This window comes from Barbatula barbatula, assembly GCF_947034865.1.
Source record: "Barbatula barbatula genome assembly, chromosome: 9".
Lineage (NCBI taxonomy): Eukaryota > Metazoa > Chordata > Actinopteri > Cypriniformes > Nemacheilidae > Barbatula > Barbatula barbatula.
In genome coordinates, this window is record NC_136772.1 from 11487842 (window position 1) to 11511330 (window position 23489).

Here is a 23489-nt window from a genome sequence, read left to right on the forward strand (position 1 = left end):
ACCATTTGTGCTTCTGTACTTACACAATTTATACTCTCTCATTCCAGCCTGACCCAAAAACACACAGTACCCTTAAACCCATTGTCCTGCCAGAGATCCTGAAGGCCCAGCAGCAGAAGGTCAGGCAGGTAATCCGTACAGAAAGTACCAGACCCTCAGAGCACATTCGTCTCTATGATAAGTATGCCCCGCTGGTGTCCCAGCAAGCTGACGAGAATGTGACCCAGTTCCTCCAAGAGTAGCACTCATTCCATGAGCTGATGATGGAGGTGACCCGTTACCAGCAGTTAGCTCATGAGATCCGGTACAGCACCGTCAAGGTTCGTTGTTCTTTACATCAGCTGTACTCATTCACAAAGCCCTTCCTTAAAAGACTAATAAAGACTTAAATGAATGAGACACATTAACTTTCCTTTGTTTCAGGTGGTGCGTTTGGGTATGTTCGAAGTTCACTCTCATGAGCTGGTCCGGGCTCTTGTTAAGCGAGCGGAGGGTCTTATGGAGAGAATGGTCAATCACATGTTACAGAATCATCGAGAGTTCAATAAGAAGTAAGGCTTAGAACATTTAAAAAACATTTAGTAACCTGATGTTCCAGGCAGGTAATGTGTGGTGTTATTGATCTCTAGGTTGTGTGAGGAATATGATAAAATATCAAAGAAAGCCCTAAGAACTCCATCAAACACACAGGATCTTGTGGAGCTTAAGGTAAAACTGATCCGCTGTATTTATGAACCTTCTTTGTTTAGTTCCTATGACAATTTTGAGTATAGTGATTATATGTCACTTTGTCTTTTGTTTTGTAGGTATATGTGGAGAAGGTGGAAACAAAGGAGATGCCTCTGCTGGAATTGAAGCTTCAGGAGTCAAATAGCCGGTTGTGTTTCTTGGTGGATTATGTCACATTCTCGCTCACAGATACCCGGCTGAACAGCGAGACCTTCCAGAGTCATGCACGCATGCCGGCAGTTTTTAATCAGCACCGTCAGATCATTAAGGAGAAGACCGGACAGTTCCAGGATGGACTCAAGGCATGGCAGACCCCACAGTGGGCCATAAAACCCATTTCAATTCTTAACACAAGAAACTTACTGTACAGAATGATTGCTCAAACCAAACATAGGAAACATGCAGACAATGTCATCATGGCAACAAAATAATTTGGCGATGGTTTACAGACAAAACAAACCTTCTTATTGCACAACTCTATTGTTAAGTGCATCTTAAGACCCTGTGAACTGGAAGTTGTGATCGTTTACATTTTTGTATTCTGACGTATTTCCAAATGGAACGAAATGTAGAATGAGAATAAATAGTGGGCGCGGCTTTTTTATTTCACTTCGATTTGAATGGCTGTCTAAAAACAGGCGTTGCACTTTGAAAGGGAACTGGCAGCAGTCTGACAGTTGAAAGGGAGGAGTTAACAGATGCTCCGCCTTAGCTATCTAACTTGAGATGGATAGTCACTAGAGAGTATTTTCAGATTTGTACTAGGGATGGGCGATATGGACAAAAAATTAAATCTAGATATTTTTGACGATTATAACGATAACGATAATTAGACGATATCCATTAAAAATGTGTTTTTAAAAGTCTGAGTTGCTTAATCACTGATGATAATAATGGGCACATTGTTGAATGAAAAGAGTGCTTATTTATTTTCTTTAACATGTAAGTATTCAAGAAAAAACATTTCAAAGACATACAAAATAATTGAACTAGTGTAAGAACATCGAACTCTGAGTAAACATTCAGTTGTACACCTCTGCTGTAGTGTAAATTGTGCAGCATACAAGCAAGATGAAATTATAATATATGATATAAATTGGCCACCTTTGGTAACATCTCTGAGATCAGCAAATACCTGAAGAAAGCCCAGGCCCTCATTTCTAAACTGGACTCTCATATAGAAAAGGTACTGAACTTTGGACAACGTAATACGTCCAGACTTTGGACAAAATTTTGGTGGCTTTTGATGCATATGAAACCATATAGTCCTTGAAAGTTTGCAGTGGGTTATTTTTAGCACATTTGTTAGTGATGCGTTAGAGTGCTGCTGACAATAGCAGCTATCATCACTCCATCTTCACTTTCTTATCCATCAGATCAGAGGCTTCAACCAGGAAGAGGAGGCCTTTGGCTGGACTGTCTCTCAGTACCCACAGCTCAAGACGGTTCAGGACCGTCTGGGTCCGTACCTGCGGCTATATGAGATGGCGGCTGAGTTTCAAAAGCAGCACCATGAATGGGTGGACGGCCCACTCGCAGCTGTCAATCCAGACAAAGTAGAAGCTGATGTCGGGAACTACAGCCGTTCTTTGTACAAGCTTGAGAAAAGCTTCCAGGACTCACACAACACTCTTCAGATCGCAACCTCTGTGAAGGCAGTAGAGGCCTTTAAGGAGCACATTCCTTTAATGCAGGTACCTTGATGAGGATTTTCATTTTGGTGACTAAACTTTTTATGGAATATTTGATCAGTATGTGTATAGACTACTTATTGGGAATAATTGAGTTGAAAACAGAGCTGACAATACTACGCTCTTACTGGAGGCTAAAGCATTACATAATAATAAATATAAATAAAAAATGGTTTACTGATTGATGATAATTTGTTTCGGCAGGTGTTGTGTAACCCCGGTCTCCGTGACCGCCATTGGGATGCCATGTCTGCAGTAGTGGGCTTCCCCCTCAGGCCGTCAGAAGAGGACGTCTGTGTGGGCAAGTTTGTTGCTCTCAATCTGGAGACTCATCTCGCCGCCTTTGAAACCATCAGTGAATCAGCCAGCAAGGAACACGGTCTCGAAAAGGCCATGGAGCGCATGGCCGGTGAATGGGCCGGGATGGAGTTTACCCTCCTGCCATATCGTGAAACCGGGACCTCCATTCTGTCCTCATTGGATGAGGTACAGATGCAGCTGGATGACCATATTGTCAAGACCCAGACCATGAGAGGCTCATGTAGCGCGTGTGAGGTCTGATACTTGCATAAGGTTCAATATTGTTCGATATGGGCCACTGATCAGAAGGTAAGGAACGACTACTGGAGAGAGGGAGGCAACACAGCAGGTAGGTGAAAACTCAGAACTTTCTTTACTGGTTGAAATCTTGCGTTCATTGAATTTCCCAGTAGCAGTTTGTCTGAAGCATTTAAATTTCAACACTCATTCAGAACATACAATGTATGACAATGCTTATGATCAACTCTCTTTGTTTTGTATTTCAGGAAGTTATTCTCAAGACTCAGACAAATCAGATCAATTGAAAACAACTGTCAAATACTTTGTATAAAATGAAATAATAAAATAAACTTGTTGAAAACTAAACAGACTCAGTTTCTGTAACCCAACAAAATTGAGAGAAAAAATAAACAAGGTTCTCAAAACATTATCATAAATTCAAAACTCCAAATGTGAAAGTCTTTTCAGCAAAATGAATCAAATATTCAAGATTCACTGAATTGATTCAGTTATTTTCAGTTCAGATTGAAATGACTCAGATCAAAAGATTTGTTGACTCCTCAGAATCAATTAGTTCAGATCCAATGTCTCTCTTGTCCAAAACTCAAGGAAAAAATATGGAAAAAACAAAGTTTCAGTCCTATTTGTCCAAAAACAAAAGATTTCTCATACCAGTTTGATTAATTCAAGATCAAAGCGCAACAATCAAATTGTCTCCGTGGGTGGCTCGCCTTTTACATACGCTCATACGCGTCTCACGTGTCCAGGATGGTGATCACAATTTCTCAGAAGAACACCTACATGAAAAAAGGAAGAAACAAAAAAAACCAGCCTTGTAAAAACAAGGCAAAACAATAATTAATCTTCCATTCGAACATTTTCATCAACAAACATCATATATACATTTTAAACAACATATTGACTCAATATCTTGACACTTCTACATGACATTATCACTCGTCATTGACTCATTTGCATCTTCACATGCGGTTAGCTTTAGCCCAGCGTGCAAATTAGCACTAGCTCACACGCTATGCATAAGCGCCTATATGAACGCTAACATCACATTACTAATTTTTCAACTAAGTCTGCAACAGTTTTCTTTTGAAAAGTCAAGCCAATATATGAAAAAACAACTCACCAAGGCAAAAATGTCATATCTCGTTCAATAAGATAATTCCCGGTGATTTTGGTGCTCCGTGCATCTACATCAGTTTTTTATTCTCAATTCTCTGTTCCGTCTCCTCACTTCGTCGTCAGCTCTTCAAAGTTATCACTTTCACTCATAAACAAAATCTTTTGATTGCATTCAAGTTACTTTTTCAATATCTATCCTCTGACTCGCTCTCTCTCAACGTCTCTGACCGCCGCGGGCGCAATGAATCTCAGTGCGCTGCTACCATTGGCTCGTTGGAGTGTCAATCAATGCAGCACGATCAATGATTGGATGAAACACTTTCTCTTCTAAAACACTCGTTTTTCTCTCTCTTATTCTTTTTCCTTACTTTTCCCATGTTTTTACACATCCTAAACACTTTTACTCGTAGCCTGGATTATCTGGGTTACACTCACCCTTCATCAAGCCATTCGAGGCTGAGATACGGTAAGCAATGGCAATTCACGAGTTCGCCCTCGCCAATAAACAGCTCCTTGTTGGGATAGATGGTAAAGCATGGGAATGAAGGTTATGCGTATTTGGCGTGTTGTGCAGGGAGTGCGCTCCGAGCTCGCCGGATCTATCCGAACCCGGAGCACTCTACCCTGCTCAGAGCAAGTGCTCCGGGCTCGGAACCGGCTCGAGCCCAGAACACACCCCCCAAATGCAAAATAGAGCTGGACAACCGCCGAAGTACGCATACACCCCCCAAAAATGCCATGCTTTGCGGTACGGAGGTGCAACCTGAATTTTAGTAAACGAAAGGATGAGGGCCTGTTAGGGCTATCGCTGCTGCGATACTGACCTCATGGCTAGTAGTGTCTGCTGCTACCGAGCACTAGTTGGAAGCTCGGGCCCCTGCGGGGGCAGTTGCTGCTGTGATACTAACCTCATTGCTAGTAGTGACTGCTGCTACGGAGCACTTGTTGGAAGCTCGGGCCCCTGCGGGGGCGGTCGCTGCTGCGATACTAACCTCATTGCTAGTAGTGTCTGCTGCTACAGAGCCCTTGTTGGAAGCTCGGGCCCCTGCGGGGGCGGTCGCTGCTGCGATACTAACCTCATTGCTAGTAGTGTCTGCTGCTACAGAGCACTTGTTGGAAGCTCGGGCCCCTGCGGGGGCGGTCGCTGCTGCGATACTAACCTCATTGCTGGTGGTGCCTGCTGCTACAGAGCACTTGTTGGAAGCTCGGGCCCCTGCGGGGGCGGTCGCTGCTGCGATACTGGCTTCATTGTTGGTGGTGCCTGCTGCTACAGAACACTTGTTGGAAGCTCATGCCCCTGCGGGGGCGGTCGCTGCTGCGATACTAACCTCATTGCTGGTGGTGCCTGCTGCTACAGAGCACTTGTTGGAAGCTCGGGCCCCTGCGGGGGCGGTCGCTGCTGCGATACTGGCTTCATTGCTGGTGGTTCCTGCTGCTACAGAGCACTTGTTGGAAGCTCGGGCCCCTGCGGGGGCGGTCGCTGCTGCGATACTGGCTTCATTGCTTGTGGTGCCTGCTGCTACAGAGCACTTGTTGGAAGCTCGGGCCCCTGCGGGGGCGGTCCCTGCTGCGATACTGGCTTAATTGCTGGTGGTGCCTGCTGCTACAGAGCACTTGTTGGAAGCTCGGGCCCCTGCGGGGGCGGTCGCTGCTGCGACACTGCCTTCAATGCTGGTGGTTCCTGCTGCTACAGACCACTTGTTGGAAGCTCGGGCCCCTGCGGGGGCGGTCGCTGCTGCGATACTGGCTTCATTGCTGGTGGTTCCTGCTGCTACAGGCCACTTGTTGGAAGCTCGGGCCCCTGCGGGGTCGGTCGCTACTGCGGTACTGGCTTCATTGCTGGTGGTTCCTGCTGCTACAGAGCACTTGTTGGAAGCTCGGGCCCCTGCGGGGGCGGTCGCTGCTGTGATACTGGCTTCATTGCTGGTGGTTCCTGCTGCTACAGACCACTTGTTGGAGGCTCAGACCCCTGCGGGGCAGGTCGCTGCTGCAATACTGTCTCCATGGCAAGTTGTGGCTGGTGCTGCAGAGTACTGGTTGGAAGATCGTGCCCATGCGGGGGTGGTTGCTGCTGCGATACTGTCTCCATGGCGAGTGGTGCAGTCTTCGAGACTTTTAGAACAACGTCGTGAGATGGAAGCGCTGGCTACCTTGTTAACAAACTGTATGGTGGTGCCACCTTCAGCAATGAAGACTGGCTCAGCTGAGCCCCAGATGAGAGAACCATCTCCTCCGGAGGCTTTCCCGGGTGACAAAGCTGGACAACTGGTAACTGTGAATGCGACACCTGCTTGAGTCGATTGGTCCTAAGGTGATGCGATCTTCAGGTAGTCATGCGTCAAAGTGGCTGAGGTTTGAACTAACATCCGAGACTATCAGATGATACGGGAAAGGAGTGTTCGATGGGCTTCCCTGAGGAGCGACAGGTCCGTCCGGATGTAGCTTCTAAAAGCCTCTGATGACCATCGGCCTAGGGACACAGCAAATTTCTAAGTGTTAAATTCTCACCTGCAGTGTGAAAATCAACACTTTTTCGGGGTTTATATAGGTCCACACTAAATTGAGTTAAATATACACTTTTAAAAGTGTTATAATTTTAATACTTACACAGTGAAATAAAAACTCTCGGAGTGTTCAAATTTAACACCACTAGTGTAATTTGTACTTTCTCAAAAGGCAAATTTTACACCAAAATAGTGCTGAAATTGAAATCTTAGTGTCAATAGTTTAACACTGTGTTAGGTAATTGTACACTAATTTAGTGTTTAAAAATGTCCTGATTAAGGTAATTTACATCTAGATCGAATTTATCTATAATTAAGATACATACATGTACAAAAAGAAAAGCAAACATAGTTTCAGTTTGATCTTTTATTTTTAACAAATGACATCTCAAACTAACAGAAATGAAGGTACAATATATTCACCATCTGACCCATATGGACACTGTAGATCAAAAGACCTTTAGAACCTCAGAGCATTTGCTTTAATAAATTCACTCATAGTTTCTATGTACTTTAAATGCATGATGATGCTCTGAGAGTAGAATTTCTCGATTCTGCCCTTGAATCTTCCTAATCCAAGTAGGTATGGCTGGCAGCCCTCCCTTTCACTGAGATGGCCTTCAATACTGGTGCAAGTCTGAAAAGACAAATATTGTATTTTAACAAAATAACATAAAAAGAAACTTCACTAATTCACAAAGTTTGTTAATAAAAAAAACAGTATAAAAAGTTCAAACCTCTTTAATTTATTGTAAAAAGTAAACATTTGATCACCCACCATTTCACCCCAAAAATGTGCTGACACCCCAAGGCTACCCAAGATACATATGACTTACATCATCAGAAAACAACTATCCAAGCTTACATGGCAAATTTACCATTTGGAAATACATACCGGTTTTGCCTTTTCAGCATTCAAGGCTTCTTTACTGCTGGTCCATGTGCACTGTTGGTTCTCTCTCCTCATAGTCAGTGCAAGTGCTTTGGGTTGAGGATCTTGTTGGCGAAATCACTGAAACAAAAAGTAAAAACTAATTTCCAAACACAATAACAACGGTAAAATTAAGAAAACCACATGTGACATTGTGTCTCTATAGTTTTGTGTATTGTTAAAATTGACAAAAAAGCTTTCTCATTCTCTTAGGGCTTAGTCAGCGCCTCACTGTGATGACGCTAGGGCGCCGCCCCCCTTAAGCCACAAAAAAAAAAAAAAATTAAAAAATTAAAACAAAAATAGTAATAATAATGAGAAAAACATCAGTATGTCATTATTTGTGTGTTTTAAATATGGAATGCACCCAGTAATACATGTAAAATATGATACAAAATCATATTTGCAACCTTTCCTCTGCCTGTCTGACCGCTTCATCAGCTCTGGGGCGATAGAGAAAGTGCCCAAAGGAGGCGGGTCTATGTAGCAGTTAAGCCAATTGCTAATTTAAGATATGAATGTATGACATAAAATTTAGCCAATCAGCGTTCTTAAATAGAATCCAAGAAGGGCGATCATTTTATCGCCCCAAGCCCTGATAGAATAAGGACTGGGCTCTAGGGGCGCCATTTTTACTAAACGACAATGGCGAGCGCGGACGTTACTCCTCCAAGACCCAACCCTAACTCGGTGAAATCTCTCCTCCAAGATCCGTTTGAGAGGAGAACTTTGTCGGAGAAAGTTCGGGTGAAAGAGCTGGGCCCAGATCAACCTGACCTCTCAATCAAACAGCAGGCTAGCGAAAAAGGGAAGCAGTATATGCGCGGCTTCTCCCGTAGCTTCACACACACACACACACACACACACACGTTTCTTTGTATATAGTTGACCTTAGCATAAAAATCATTCAGTTATATATGGTACTCTAAAAAATGTTAATAGTGTGGTTGCTAATATTACTGTATATATGTTTTGTATCAATTAATTGTTGCAGTTCTGGAGCACATTAACAATTAGTTACATTTAGTTTGATCATAAAATACTTTATGCTATTCTTCCAGTCAAAGGTTTGAGTTCAGCCACTTGATATCCATTTCTATATTATACATCCTTTATACAGTGTAAGAATTCCTATAAACTTTATAATAATTTAATGTTATTGTCCACTTTCCACTCTGTTCTGACAGCATGCATATTGTGTTGCCTATTTACTACCAATGGCACCAACAGCCTTTCCAAAAGATGTTACTTATATGTAGAAATAGTCAATTGTTTACAAGTTCAGTTTAAATGCAAATAAAAGGCTTGTGTTTGTGCATCATGATGTTTATGTTTTTGTGTACGAATGCCTCAACTTTTTAATATTGGCATTAAATAATTACTGACTATTTCACTGAGCACTGCTGTCCTGCAGTTTGTGTTAAATTTTATTGCGATGGTTACGGAAACAAAAAAGTATGGCACAGCCCCACCGAGAATATTTTTCACCAGCCGCCACTGCCGCAGTGGCGTAATTGAGTAGCTGCAGTTAACGTCAGATGATACTTTATAAAAGTACAGCAATTGTTCGTTTATAATAAAACGCCTCACAAAGTTTTGTTATTAGATAATTATCTGTCAGGGAAAAGCCTTGAAAGTACATTATACTACCAATCAATTTTTTTAACAACGCGTTTTGTCTTCGCCAATGCACCACAAAAAAGGCTTAAAAGTGCATATCAGCCCTGTACGAAAACATGTTAGGTCTCAGATACACCGTTAATGTGAACGGAAGAACTTGCGCCATAGCAGATCAACTGCGCGCTCGTCAGAACACACGAGAGTTAAATATCATTACAAGGAAATATATAAAATGACAGTGCGCTTTTTCAAAGCTGTTTCCTGTTGTATTAGCTTTTAAAAATAGCACTGTTGGGGAAGGGGCGGGAAACCCGACGATATTCGCGTAAATAACATTAACTAGGACCAACAAAAGTCACGTCATGTGTTTACGGAGTTCGGTATATACAAGTATAGATATCTGTGAAAACGCTGCACGACATATTAGACGTATGCGTTTCTTGGCCATGGCAAAGCACATGAGATCTGGCTAAACGGGTTGCATCTCATTTCATTAAAACGTTTACGTTGATCACAGAAATAAATGCATGATCTCCCACTAACAATTAATAAATATTACTAACCCTAGGTTATGTTGAAACTGATCATGATTAACTTAAAAAAACGTTATTGTTACCTTTGCGCTGCTCTCGGTCGGTTGTCTGCGGATTGAAAATAACGATAGCGAGCTGAAAATGTACATAAGAAATGTTGAGAACACTAAATAAACAAACAAAAAATGAAGTTATTAAAAATGTATTATAGCCTACCTATTTTTGCACTGCCTTCACCTCGTGGTTGTCCGCCATCAGTCAAAAAGGAAGTGATCCGCAATGACCGGAAATTGGATGTACTCGCGCTAAAGTGTAATTTAACATCAACTCACTGTAATTACACTGACTCTTACCTTTTATTTACACCGTGAGTGCTGTTATCATTCAAATTAACACCTAAATCAACACTTTTTAACTCTGGTAAAGTAACACTAAAAAAACAACTCAAAACAACACTGGAAATTTTGCTGTGGATTGGATCTTCGGCTGGGATAGACCCTTTTGGGCGGCTGTGGTAGCTGCGCCTATGCGGAGTGACGGGAAAAGTTGTCTGCTGGGATGCCAGATTGGAGCAGGACGGCTTTGAGGTGCTTCTGAAACCAGAAGCGTGAGGCCGGGCGATTAGAGTCATCGACAAAGAGGGGATCCGATAAGGCCGCTGACTGGGGTTGTCTGTAGCGAAGGTAGGCTAGGAGGGTTCGATACGGCTGAATCGGTGACTGGATGTTGAAAACGTAGACGAAATGGCCTCTCCTGGTCTGGTCCGTCTTACTTTGCTTAATCGAGTAAGAAATCGTCTCCGAATCCAGCACTTGGAGGTCCTTCATGGTGGGGTGAACTGAAGGGTCGAATTTGGATGTGGTGGTGATCTCTGAGCATCGTAGAAAGCCGAAGAACGCCAATGTGAACATGGCGTCGAGTGTGCGAGCAACATGTGAGTGATATCCCTTGCGGAGGGTGGAGATGCATTTGGTGAGAATCTCCAAGGTAATGGGCCTCCTGGCGTCCTGCCGGGCGGGTTGGGATCTTCGTATGCCTTGGATAACCATTGATGTTTGGGAGCTTGCTATGGCCGGTGACGTGGAGTTGAAAATCAATTTATGGAAGAACTGGAGTCCGCTGAGGTAACCTCTGATAGAGCTGGCCTGAAGGTTTTTTGCAGTGTTGAGAAATGAGATGTATGAGGTAATTGTGAGGAGAGAAAATTCTGGGAAGGGAATGCTGAAAGCCTGGTGAAACGATCTGAAGCTTCTCCACGCTGTGAGGTATGATTGCAGGGTCCTGGGGGAAACTGCCTTAGTTATGGAATTGAGAGAGGCATCGAGAAGCGTTTGCAGTGGGTGATTCACTGGAAGATCCACTCCAGATAAGGTGGTACAGGAATAGGCATGGGGTCTGCTTCGGGCTCCAGCAGCCTGGACTTCTGCCAAAATCTGCGCTCTGATGCTGCTGGAGACTGGTGGAGGTTTCATCGCATGCGCGTGTGGAGGCGCTGGCATCGAAGGGGCTATGGCCAATGAAAATGTGGGGCGGGCCTGTTGAAGAGAGAGAATGGCAGCCGTTTGCGCGTTGTGCCGAGACAAGCTCGCGCTAGTGTTGGCAGCGGCTCTGAAGATATGAGGCCCCGGGACCGAGGCCCGTGACTCTAACGGAGGCAGCCTCACGCTAGAAATCAATTCCGGCTCCACGGGCCAAGATCCAGGGGCGGGAAAAGCGAATCTAATGGCGGCCGCTTGTGCGTCTAATGGAGATAGGCTCGTGGTAGCGGAGGCAACAGTGTCAAATAATTGTGGTCCCGAGACCAGCGCTTGTGTCCCCAGCGGAGGCAGCCTCGCGCTGGGGAGCCAAGAGCCCGGGGCGGGAAAAGTGAATCTAACGGTGGCCGCTTGTGCGTCTAACGGAGACATGCTCGCGCTAGCGGTGGCGCCGAAGAATTGTGGTCCAGAGACCAGCGGTTGTGTCCCCAACGGAGGCAGCCTCACGCTGGAGAGGTATGGGTGAGCCAGGGCTCCTGAGATTTGCCGGCCAGCCTGGCCGGGGCGGTCAGCTGCAGTCGCGGTGGTGTCTCTGGATCGTCCACTTGCTGCATGCGGATATCTTGGGGAGCGCAAAAGCGTATGATGATGCCGGTGAATGAGGTGGACATCGTGCCGGTGGAAGCGATGCCGAATTCTTCCTCTTAGATGCACGCCGCTCAGAGCGGCGGGGATGGCAGGGAAGCTTGGGAATAGTCCGTATAATCCGAACCTTATCTGCTTATCTGGCAAGAAGCTTTAGGTAAGACTGTTTGTCTATTTATGATAGAGCTTGCTGGAGCTGATAGGGTAGATACGGTGATTGCTGATGGTGAACCAGCCTAGATAATTAAGTAGAGATTGCATGCTCGGCTGATAGGTGATTACTGTTGATGGAACATCGGGCTGATTTATATCCTTAGGTTCCTCTCAAACTTTGTAATTAAAACATCATTTGAGCGTCTATGATTTTTTGTGGATTTTAAAGAGATTTTATAAGAGTGTATAAATACAAATGTTAAATACTTGGTAGTGGGATGGCCCCAATCACATTGCACAATTTTACAATATTTTTACGATACAAACACATCATCTTCTTAGGATTTAATGTGAATATACATGTGTGTGTATTACAGGGACTGGGAGGGTAAGCTGCTGTTGCTGCAGGAAATTCTGGATGAGTGGTTGAAGGTTCAGGGCACCTGGCTTTACCTTGAGCCCATATTTAGTTCTCCAGACATTGGCTCAGATGCCCACTGAGAGAGATCGCTTTACAGCCGTGGACAAAACCTGGAGGGACACCATGAAACAAGTCAGCTTGGTGAGCCCGATAGCCCCACATCCGCAAACACGATATCTGGTTTGTTTGTGTCTAGAATACAGAGTACTGTAACTCCTTTGAGAAGTTATAAGATGCAGCGTTCATTTTTCTTTTTCTCCTGACGTGTCTTTGGAGATGTTTGCGTGAAAGAAGTGCATTCATGACAAATGAGATAAAGCTGTCAGACGCATAGCCGAAAACAGTCGCTCTTGCAGGCACACTTCGGTGTGTAATTGTCATCCTGAGCCTCTGTGCTATAAGAGACATCAATATCTTTTGTCCTTCTCTAAACGGAAAAAAGTTGCCCAGCTCTGCCATCAAATAGGAATTATAGATTTTGTCTGCAGGGACTCAAATTGGAGAGTGTGCAGAAAATGAGGTTGGCGAGCAGGGTTTTTGTGGGTTCGAACCTCAAGCAAAACCTCGGCAGACTTAAAGGGACAGTTCACCCAAAAATAAAAAATCTGTCAATGTCTTATCTTCGGGTTGTTCTGTACCAAATCTGTTCTGATGAACACAAGATATTTGGAACTACAACTGCAATTGTAAAAGTGCCCCAAAGCTGTTTGCTTTCCTACATTCTTCAAAATATCTCATTTTGTGTTCAACATTACAAATACATTTATGCAGATTTGGAACAACTCCAGCGTGAGGAAAGTTGAGTGAGACAGAATTAAATTTTTGGGTAAACTGTTCCTGTAAAGAGAAAAGCAAATGTCCCAACCCTTGAGGACTAGTTGACCATACATGTCAAATATAAACTTAGTGTATGAAATTAAAAAAGAAAACATTTCAAGCGATTCTGTTGTGTGGTGGTTGAACAAATCGAGCTGTAACGTCAGAAGCCCACTAGGTGTCTCTCTTCATCTGTGGTACCCACATAGCTTCCCTCCTCCTCCCCCCGATTTTATTTACTCTTTCTAATGTATTTCTTACTTTCCTCATTTGACACTAAAAGAGATAAACATTTTGCAATTAAATTCATAGAACGTTTTTTTTCAGGATGTTTTCTTTTTGAATAAGTCCTACACAGCTCCATAATTTCCGTCCCACATCATAAGCCATAAACGTCTCTTCTTTGAAACGCAAATGTATATTTATTATTTCAGCTGGAAGGCAGGTGCTATCGCCTGGTGCTGCCTTGTAGGAAAGTTGGTTTGATCAGCACACGAAGTAAACACTTCAAGACATGCTTGCAATAACAGTGGTGTGTGTGGGAAACATTGGTCGAGATGCATATCAGAGTCCAGTGTTATGCTCAACACGGTAATAGGGAGAGTGATCACATACCTTAGGAAACGATTCCTTTGAAAGATTTATGAGAATACGCCATTTGCTTCGTGTGTGAATCAGTATGTGAATCTGTTCAGTAAACCACCTGCGTGTTTCTGCAGCCTATGAAAGGAAGCAGATGAAGGCAGATGCCTTCTATTCAGGCACATTCAGACAGCACTCACATTCTCACTTTAATGTAATTTAACTCGACAGCAAGAGAGAATAATTACACAGTAACTGGCGTAAGACGTCCCTTCTATCTCTTTCATGACAGTCATCCAATGGTATCTTTTTGAGGGACTATTTTGAGGTGGCTTTGGTTATTAACAACCCCTCATTAGTTCTGCCAGTCTCTGTCAGGAAACTCTGGTCTTTTTGTCATTTAAAAGTGATCGTTAAACTTCAATCTCTCCGTGAGCGCTCCAAGTCAACTCACCGTGGGTAATAGAAAATCAATAGCAATCGGAAAAGGGGAAAAAGCAATTATTATCTCTTTACAGGTGAGCAGCATCTGTGAGTGGAGGAAGGGGAGGGGAGAGTCCGGTTCTTTCCTCCGTCTCTAATGAAGGACAGGGCCTTCAGACAACCTTTGGAGGACTCTTTGAAAATCCGAACGCAAAAGACAGGATGAGTTTTCCTGGTGGGAGACGCCTTTATAAATGAACTCTTTTGTGAAACCGGTGAAATATGACAGTCTGCTGTAGCCCTCTTTTCATTATCGCATTCGTACGGGTGAAGTGACTTGAAAGGACTAGTATGTATGTATTATATCATTGCCCGTGATTTTTAGGTTAAGCCTCCTGAGCTTCTTTGGAGTTCTTTTAGAGATTTGTCTGACATGCAGAGCAATGGTCAAATGTGCATAGGTGTGCCGCCTAAATCAGTGGTGGTGCAAGCTTTAAAGGGATAGTTCTCCCAAAAATGTAAATTCTGTCATCATTTACTTACCCTCTTGTCATTTTAAATCTGAATGACTTTCTTCTTAAGAACACAAAAGAAAATATTTCAAAGAACAGCACCGGCACCCATTCACTTCTATTATATGCAGTAGACAAAACCATTGCATCATTAACAATTAACATCATTCTTCAAAACATCTTATTTTTTGTCCTGCGGAAAAAAGAGTCATACAGGTTTAAAGTGACAAGATCAAGTTAATGATGACAGAATTTTCATTTTTGGGTGAACTATCACTTTAAGGTAAGGTAACTATTGTATTGCTCGGCATACGTCTTGCATCATCTGGGAAGGTGTGCTATTGTTATAAGTCTGGTGAAAAGATTCAGATTTAATTTATATCTTAAATATGGTTTTAAAACAGACTTAAGATGGTTTCCAAACATCATAAAGGTCATCTAGATGTCCCAGGAACCACTTGGAGCTCCGCAACTGCTTCAAGCACCACATTTATCCTACATTTTCCATTATCAAATGTCAATAATAATAAACATTATTATTACATATTAAATATAAAAATAATATTGATTGTTTATATTATTGGTATTGTTTTTTCTAATCTTTTCTTATCCTTAGTAGTAGTAATAATAATAATTAACAACAACAACAATACCAATAATAACAACAAACAATCCATATTATTTATATATTTAATATATTACAATAATAAATATGACTAAGATTATGAATTATTTGAAGCACTTCTGAATTCTTTGTATTGCATTGTGTTTCTTTTTCAGGACAAGCATGTTCTGGCAGTGGTGGCGATTGACAAGATGCTCGACAAGATGAAACACAGTAACGAATTGCTGGAGCTCATTCTGAAGGGTCTCAATGAATACCTGGAGAAGAAAAGACTGTATTTCCCCCGCTTCTTCTTCCTGTCCAACGACGAGCTGCTAGAGATCCTCTCCGAGACTAAAGACCCAACCAGGTACTGTGAAGTCTTGGAAAGAATTCAGACAATGGGAACCGTATTCAGTAGCAAGTGTCAGGAGTTCTTTGGGTTTTGTTCAGGTAGTCCTGACACTGTTGTTAGTGCGCTGTGAGTTCATTTCACACTTTCAACACACGTTCAGGGACAGAGGCTTAGTAGAGACATTTTTGGAAACAATATGATTTATAGGCTTGGGGAAAATTGTTTGTCAGCAGTTAAGGTGAACTGATTTTGAGGGCTTCTGTTTTCTTTAGTCTTGCTGTGTGAGATTGATTCATTATGGGCCAGGCTGAAGGAGAGCCCATGATAGAGCAGTCTGTTCTTTATCAATTATTTATAGAAAAACTCACAGTGCTGTAAGTTTGGGTCAATTTTAGATGTGGTGAGCTGCTAGTTTTGCCACACTTTTTTGGATGTGTGTTCTAACTGCAAGTTATAATAATTTAAAACAACGTAGAGATGTTTTTATGATATTGCTACAAATAAAATAAATTGATTTTAGCTTTCATTAGAATTGAATTGATGTATAGTGTAGACTTCACTAAAACATCAAATAATTTACTTAAGCTTTCCTTGCATACTGTAGTCTAGTTTGACATATTTCATTGGGTATATTCAACAAATGCTATATGTTACACCGTACTTATCCAGTGTGGCCTGTTTAGCATAAGAGGCCTAAAAAGGAACAAGGAAGGACAAACGAAAAGCAATTTCGCTTCACCATGGCCTTGGAAAACTCATTTGAACCTCTTAAAATCCACTATTTACTGAGGGAATTTAATTATAGCGCTTTTTCTTCTCCATATGACACTCTGCCCTACTTTCTCTTGATGTTGCTCCCTTGTGCGGGCTCTTGACGTATAAGCAAATCTTGCCTTATTTCCCCCCAGGTATTTGTGTAATAATGAATACGAGCAAAGAAGTTGGGGGTTTTGGTCTTGCATATCTTGGACTGTTTGTTTTAGCTTGCCTTGGTATTGCTCTCTGAAACTAATGCTGACTGGCGATTGCTTGTGATCTCCTTCTCTTTCCTTACTCTCTCTCCCCCTATATTTCATTGCCACGTCCATCTTTATGGAGCACGTACGAGCGAGCTTCCTAAGAGTTCTTGAAAGAGTGAAATCTAAATTGCATAGGTATGACAGGGCTGACAGGGTTACACATTTTAAACATTCGCAGCGTTTTCTCAAGACCCCAGGCTTAGGCACATATGAGTGTTAGTCATATATAATCATAATGGATTTGGTTCAGAATGCCGCCTCAGATTGAAAGTTAAACCTGCATTAGAAATGGCCAAACTGTTATAGACCGTTTCATCGGACGTGCACGCCTGGACTGCCATTAACTTTCAGTCTACAGTATGTTAGTTTATCAGTCTGGCTAGGGCCAAATAATACAACGATTTACTGTATATCTTATTTAATTGATGTTAATATTAATTCATACTATTGCAGAATAATTGTATTAAATAAACAATTTGCTGAATTTTGTTGTATGTTCATTTTATTAAATAAACAATTTGTTGAATGGGTCCTGTGGTTTGGTCCCATTTAAATAAACCGTATGGTACATTGACATTTAGCCGTATCGAAGTCTAAACACAAAATATTGGAGAGGTAAGTTTAGCAAAGTAACGGTTCTTCTCGGTTTCTTTTGCTTGTTATCAGAAATAATCTACAGGCAATCTATTGTTTGTGAATGTATACCTGAAGTTAAGGGCAGTCTATGAACGTGCGCATGCGCAGTAACGTTTGTTTATGTTGTTGCTTTGAAACTGTATATTGACTTTGTTTTTCAGAGTGCAGCCCCACCTGAAGAAGTGTTTTGAGGGCATTGCTAGCGTTGTGTTCACTGACGCTTTGGACATCACTCATATGAGGAGTAGTGAAGGGGAGGAGGTGGAGCTGGTTGAGGTCATCTCTACCTCTAAAGCTCGTGGACAGGTGGAACAGTGGCTTCTGGAGTTGGAGAGTGGCATGCTTCTTTCCATACACAAGGTACAGAAATGACTGCTTCAGAGTGAAACATACTGTAGTTCAGAAATAAAACATTGTTATGTATACAAAAATGCTGTAGAGTGGATTATGTGTTTTTGAAAAGTGTAAAATAATATCTCGACTCTTGGCTGTCAGGTGATTGGAGAAGCATTTGAAGCATATCCCAAAGATCTAAGGATCAACTGGGTGCGGGCCTGGCCGGGTCAGACGGTGCTCTGCGTCTCCCAGGTTTACTGGACGAAGGACATTCATGAAGCCATTGCAAAGGGTCCAAAGGTCTGTACCATACATTACAATCTGGAACGTTTCATTTTGATTTATTTATTATGATTACTGAACGTTTGCGCGTTTTTCCCTTACAACTTTCCTACACAGCTCTGCTACTTCCATGCATCTTGGTCCCTCGTGCAATATCTCATTATATGACTGAATGATTGCTTTGCTCTACATCAGGCTCTGCAGGGCTATCTGGAACAAAACAATTCTCAGATAGATGATATCGTGACCCTGGTTCGTGGCAAACTGTCTAAACAGAACCGGGTAACGCTGGGAGCGCTCGTGGTGCTTGACGTCCACGCCCGGGACGTGCTGGCCTCTCTGGTCCAGAAAGGTGTGGATGATGAGACCAACTTTGAGTGGCTGAGCCAGCTGCGCTACTACTGGATCGTAAGTCATTTTGAGAGGCTGTAATTGAAATGTTTCTGTGTGTGATCAATCCAGAATTAATGAGGAACACGCAAGGCACTCGGTCTCCAATGGTGACAAACGTTACTTTAGGCAAAATCACATTGAAAGCCATTGTGTATAAGTTGAAGAAATGCATTTGTAAGAGTGTACAAAGATGTTTGTGCGTGCTTGTGACTTGATGTTTACATTCACGGTGTGTATATTGTCTGGCCAAGACAATACTCTGAACCAACTTCACACAAAGATGATCAATGCAGGCTTGGCCTACGGCTATGAATATCTTGGAAACACACCACGCCTGGTCATCACCCCTCTGACTGATCGCTGCTACAGGTCAGAATACATTACATTATGAATAATGCTCAGCTGTAAGGCATTTTCTTTTCTTTTGAGCTGCATCTTTAATAAATGTCTTCTATACCAGAACTTTATTTGGAGCTCTTCATTTACACTTGGGTGGAGCCCCAGAAGGCCCTGCAGGTACAGGAAAGACTGAAACGACCAAAGACCTGGCTAAAGCTATAGCTAAGCAGTGTGTGGTCTTTAACTGCTCTGATGGCCTGCACTATATTGCTCTGGGAAAGTTCTTTAAGGTAGATTCACACTAGTCTACAATTATGAAGTCTTGAAGTTATTTAAAACTGTCAGTGATTCTGTAGCAATAGGATGCTGCGGCCCACAGCAAAAGAATATAAAATGATAATGTATTGAAAAATGTTTTGAATATGGTGGTTGGGTCAGTGTTAGACATTGATACTGAATAACATACATGGTAAAAACTTTTTACTGTTATTTTTTTATTTTGACAGATTTTTCACATTATATGTCCAAAACACAGTTTTTCACATATTTTGAAATATGGTCAAAACCCGTCAAATCACTGAAGAATTTACAAAAAAAATCAGGGGAAAGTGCAATTTTACAGGAATTAAGCTCCCAGAAAATGTACGTTTTTTTCACAATGAAGGTCAAATATTAATGGTAAAGGAATATAGATTTTAAAAGCAAATTGTTGTGGTAAAGGTACGGTATAATGGGGTTATAAACTAGACTCCATGAAAATATTTGTTTTCAAAACAAATTGTATACTTAAGATAATATAAAAAAAGTTTCAATGTATACTGGATGGGGCACACACCAAACATGAATAAACTGAATAATATAGTAGTAGTAGGCCTAATATTAAAAAACTCTTACTCATACTTTTGTTAACAAACTGATTAAATTAGGAATGATGCAAAAAAAACATTTTGACTAGTGGTCTCATACTTCTGGACCTCACTCTGTCTAGCATTTTAATACAGACATGACAATTCTCCTTTCAGTTTGCTGTGCTTGCAAAGATTGCCGTTTTTTGCATCATAGCCTCAGCGCTATCAGCGAGCTACAGCTGTATCTTAATCAGAGAGTTTACAATTGCACAGACTTACGATGTCAATGTCATCTTGCTCACCTCTTGTCAGTTTCCTGATATCTGGCAGCACAGGAATGCTCAGACTGCGTGTGCTGTGTGAGTCACGTTGCAGTTGCTTGGTCTCTTGCAGGGCCTGTTGTCGTCTGGTGCCTGGGCCTGCTTTGATGAGTTCAACCGCATTGATCTGGAGGTGCTTTCAGTGGTGGCTCAGCAAATTTTGACCATTCAGAGAGGTGCGTGTTTGCGTGCACAATGAGAACGCTAACTGCTGAGCAGACGTATTTGAGAAATCAATCAATGAATTTCAAATCATCTAGTTTGTTATACAACTTAATAGAGGTCTACATCAGAACCTGTTGAGTTGAGTTCAGTCAGGTCAAGCATTCGATGAAGTAAATGGAGTTAAATGAGTTTGTATGTAAATGCTTTTTTTCTCTATAGGTATTTCTGCCCATGTTGAGATGCTGCAGTTTGAGGGGACAGAGCTAAAGCTGAACCCAACCTGTGCTGTCTTTATCACCATGAACCCTGGATACGCAGGACGCTCTGAACTACCCGATAACTTAAAGGCATGTAGAATATGACAGTACAAACTCATATACGCATTGCGTAATTTATAAATTGAGCATGTCATACTGTATGCTTCAACTAACCTAGCAAAACAGTGTATTAGGCCGTGGGGGTCTAATGTTATGTTTAATGAACATGAAATGATTAATGCAACACTATTAAAGCAACAGTTCACCAAAAAAATTACAATTCTGTCATCGTACATTTCTTTGTTCTGTTGAACACAAAATAATATATCTTGAAGAATGTAGGAAAGCAGTTTTTGAGGCACTTTTGACAACCAATATATTTTTCCTACTATGATAGTCAACGTTGGCCAAGAACTGTTTCGTTACAAACATTCTTCCAAATATCTTTCTCTGTTTTCATCAGAACATTAAATGATGATGCAATTTAAATGTTTTGGTGAACTGTTCACTGTCAGATGACATAATCACTGTCACTGTCAAAAAAAACAGTTTAGTATTATAACAAGAATCAACCAAACACGAAAATATTTGATCACACTTTACATCAGGTTTCTTGTTCTAACTGATGTTTTGTCTAGAAATATATTAAAATATCTTTAGTTTCCAAAAAATATTACACTCCTGTTTGTTTCAGTAGATTGTCCATTTTGCTGCTTCTGTGATTGTGAGAGTTGTGTAATTGTCTGCCGCAGGCTCTGTTCCGGACAGTAGCTATGATGGTGCCAGACTATGCTCTAATAGCTGAGATTGTGCTCTATTCTTGTGGATTTGTCAGAGCACGACCGCTCTCAGTGAAGATTGTAGCTACGTATAGACTGTGCTCAGAGCAGCTCTCCTCCCAGCATCACTATGATTACGGCATGAGAGCTGTGAAATCTGTTCTGACCGCCGCAGGGAACCTAAAGGTAGGCACTGTATCCCCTGTAAACATTTCTGTAAACATTTCTAATGTTGCGGTTTTCTTACGGTGTACCTTGCATTCAGTTTTTACGCATCTTTTGTTTCTGAGCCTCAATGAATGTGTTTAAGCAAATGACTACCAACTCCAACTGATTCAGTAGGTCTCCACCTGCCACTGTTATCAGTAAAGAGTTACCACCAAGAGTCAAACGAATGAGGCATTTCCACTTCATCTCAATTCTCATTGCACGCTTCGTCTCCTCTTTCACTCGCTTGTGGATCAAAGTCTGATGAATCTGAAATTGACTATAAATAACGTTCACGCTCAATTTACAGTAGGAACCACGTGATATACAGATCTTTGAAAAAATTAAAGTATTGAAATCCAGTGTGCTTCATGAATTCTCAGTGCAATGCTTTCATGAGGCTCATCCTCAGTCTCATGTCCTTAAAGTGATAGTTCAGCCCAAAATTCATGAAATCATTTACTCACCCTCTTGTCATTACAAATTTGCATAAACTTTCTTTTTTTCCGCAGAACACAATATTTTGAAGAAAGTTGATAACCGAACAGCGGCACTTATTCACTTCTACTGTATAGACTCTAAACCAATGCAAGTTAATGAGAACCGTCGCTGTTGGGTTAACAATATTCTTCAAAATATCTTATTTTGTGTTCTGCAAAAGAAAGACAGTCATACAGATTTGAAATGAAAAGAGGGTGAGTAAATAAATACCGAATGTTCTTTCATGGGTGAACTATCCCTTTAATGCTCACATGCAGAGTTTTAGGAGGAACAGATGCATTTCTTGAATACAGCGTAGTGAAGCGTAGAGATTCTGTTGCTGAGTAAAAGTGATCTTACATTCACAGTTTCTGTCTAAAGGAACATCAAAAGTGATTTTTCATCCAGTACATGAGCCAGCTATACTTGCATAAATGACCCAACTTTGTATGTATAGATTGTGGGCTTGTGTGCTCAGAATAAAGCCCTTTTTATACGGAGATCCTGGGAAATACACGTAAAATGTGTCCCGGGATCGTTAGATTGACATCTGTATTGTGCTGCAGTGTGGATGTATCTCTTGGTTGGTAGTGTGCCTGTGGTGCGATCCTGAAATATCAAAGTCACAAAAATCAAATCTGTCACGGCTGAAATAGGCAGAGGAGAAACATGCACTGACCTTGACAGCTCCGGCTCGCTTTTCTCCTTCTCCCAAATTTGAATAGCGGCTGCTTGTGTCATCTCTTCTGTTCTGTGAAATGAATACGTCTGTGTCATTTTCACAGCAATCTCTGCACCATCACACCCGAGACTGCACTCTTTTGCCATCTTGAAATTACTTCTGGAGACAAAGGCATGCTCGAAACCCCTCGGGTGTCTGTTGCAAATGACTGTGATGGTAAAGAATGAACAAAGACAATGTGGCTGAATGCCATTCTCCCCCCGGAGACTTCCAAAAGTGACAGCACAAGCAAATGTGTTATTAAGTGTCAAACCTTTTTCTCTCCCTGTGTTTAACATGTCACAGCTGAAGTTTCCAGAAGAGAATGAGGATATTCTGCTGCTCCGATCTATTATCGACGTTAACCTTCCAAAATTTCTGTCTCATGATTTGCCATTATTTGAGGTACACCCCCATCCACACATCATTCAATACATTGTGAACCAGAGATGTTTTATGTCGTTCTCCAATTTTTCTCGAACTATTTTAAATGCAGGGCATCACCTCTGATCTATTTCCTGGGGTCAAACTTCCCAAACCAGACTACAGTGTGCTGCTCGAGGCCATTTAGGAAAACAGCGCCAAGATGAATCTACAGGTCACAGATTTCTTTGTCGAGAAGATCTTGCAGATCTATGAAATGATGATTGTGCGTCACGGCTTCATGTTGGTGGGAGAGCCTTTCGGCGGGAAGACGTCTGCCTACCGCGTGCTTGCCGCAGCCCTGCATGACATCTGCGAGAAGGTGCTGTAATTGGATGACATTTCACCAAAAACAATTTCATGCCTAGATAGTCGCAGTGGGAGTAGAGTTATTTGCATGCAACACTGTACTTTGAAGATACAATAGAAACTTTTGTTTTTCGTTTTTTATTGACTGTTATGTACTTTTTGGTACGCAGAGATTGTGAACTCCCCTCCCACATTTCTCAACCAATTGTGGATGTGAATCACATACACTTAAAAACAAATATTTGTTGGATTTACATAAAAAAAGTACTGTCAAGTGGTACCACGCAAATATGTTGATTCGTTT

General features: G+C 41.8%; 2 protein-coding genes across 2 annotated transcripts in view; one reads left to right on the forward strand and one right to left on the reverse strand.

Moving 5' to 3' along the window:
* The window catches only part of LOC306898734 (dynein axonemal heavy chain 7-like), a gene marked incomplete at its 5' end in the record, with an annotated part of 97234 nt that overhangs the window by 31623 nt on the left and 42122 nt on the right, over positions 1-23489 (forward strand). Inside the window, 23 exon segments of the mRNA XM_079464476.1 lie at positions 48-239; positions 243-320; positions 424-551; positions 630-708; positions 807-1048; positions 1825-1915; positions 2106-2423; positions 2625-2961; positions 4533-4563; positions 12336-12440; positions 12442-12520; positions 15493-15686; positions 17488-17686; positions 17822-17962; positions 18140-18352; positions 18597-18706; positions 18798-18966; positions 19918-20020; positions 20229-20356; positions 21019-21231; positions 22760-22858; positions 22950-23021; positions 23025-23198. Coding sequence (XP_079320602.1) covers positions 48-239; positions 243-320; positions 424-551; positions 630-708; positions 807-1048; positions 1825-1915; positions 2106-2423; positions 2625-2961; positions 4533-4563; positions 12336-12440; positions 12442-12520; positions 15493-15686; positions 17488-17686; positions 17822-17962; positions 18140-18352; positions 18597-18706; positions 18798-18966; positions 19918-20020; positions 20229-20356; positions 21019-21231; positions 22760-22858; positions 22950-23021; positions 23025-23198 — 3495 coding nt within the window.
* LOC306899089 (uncharacterized protein) lies at positions 6957-11978 on the reverse strand. Its single transcript, XM_079465101.1, has 4 exons — positions 9902-11978; positions 9769-9820; positions 7497-7613; positions 6957-7238 (listed from the first exon to the last, which is right to left on the reverse strand). Exon 1 carries the CDS (start codon positions 11590-11592, stop codon positions 10210-10212), a length of 1383 nt encoding a protein of 460 aa, XP_079321227.1. The 5' UTR covers positions 11593-11978; the 3' UTR covers positions 6957-7238; positions 7497-7613; positions 9769-9820; positions 9902-10209.

What these genes read in the sequence shown, in the direction of transcription:
- LOC306899089 (XM_079465101.1), bottom strand. Translation starts at nt 11,592, where the DNA reads ATGTCTCCGTTAGACGCACAAGCGGCCACCGTTAGATTCACTTTTCCC.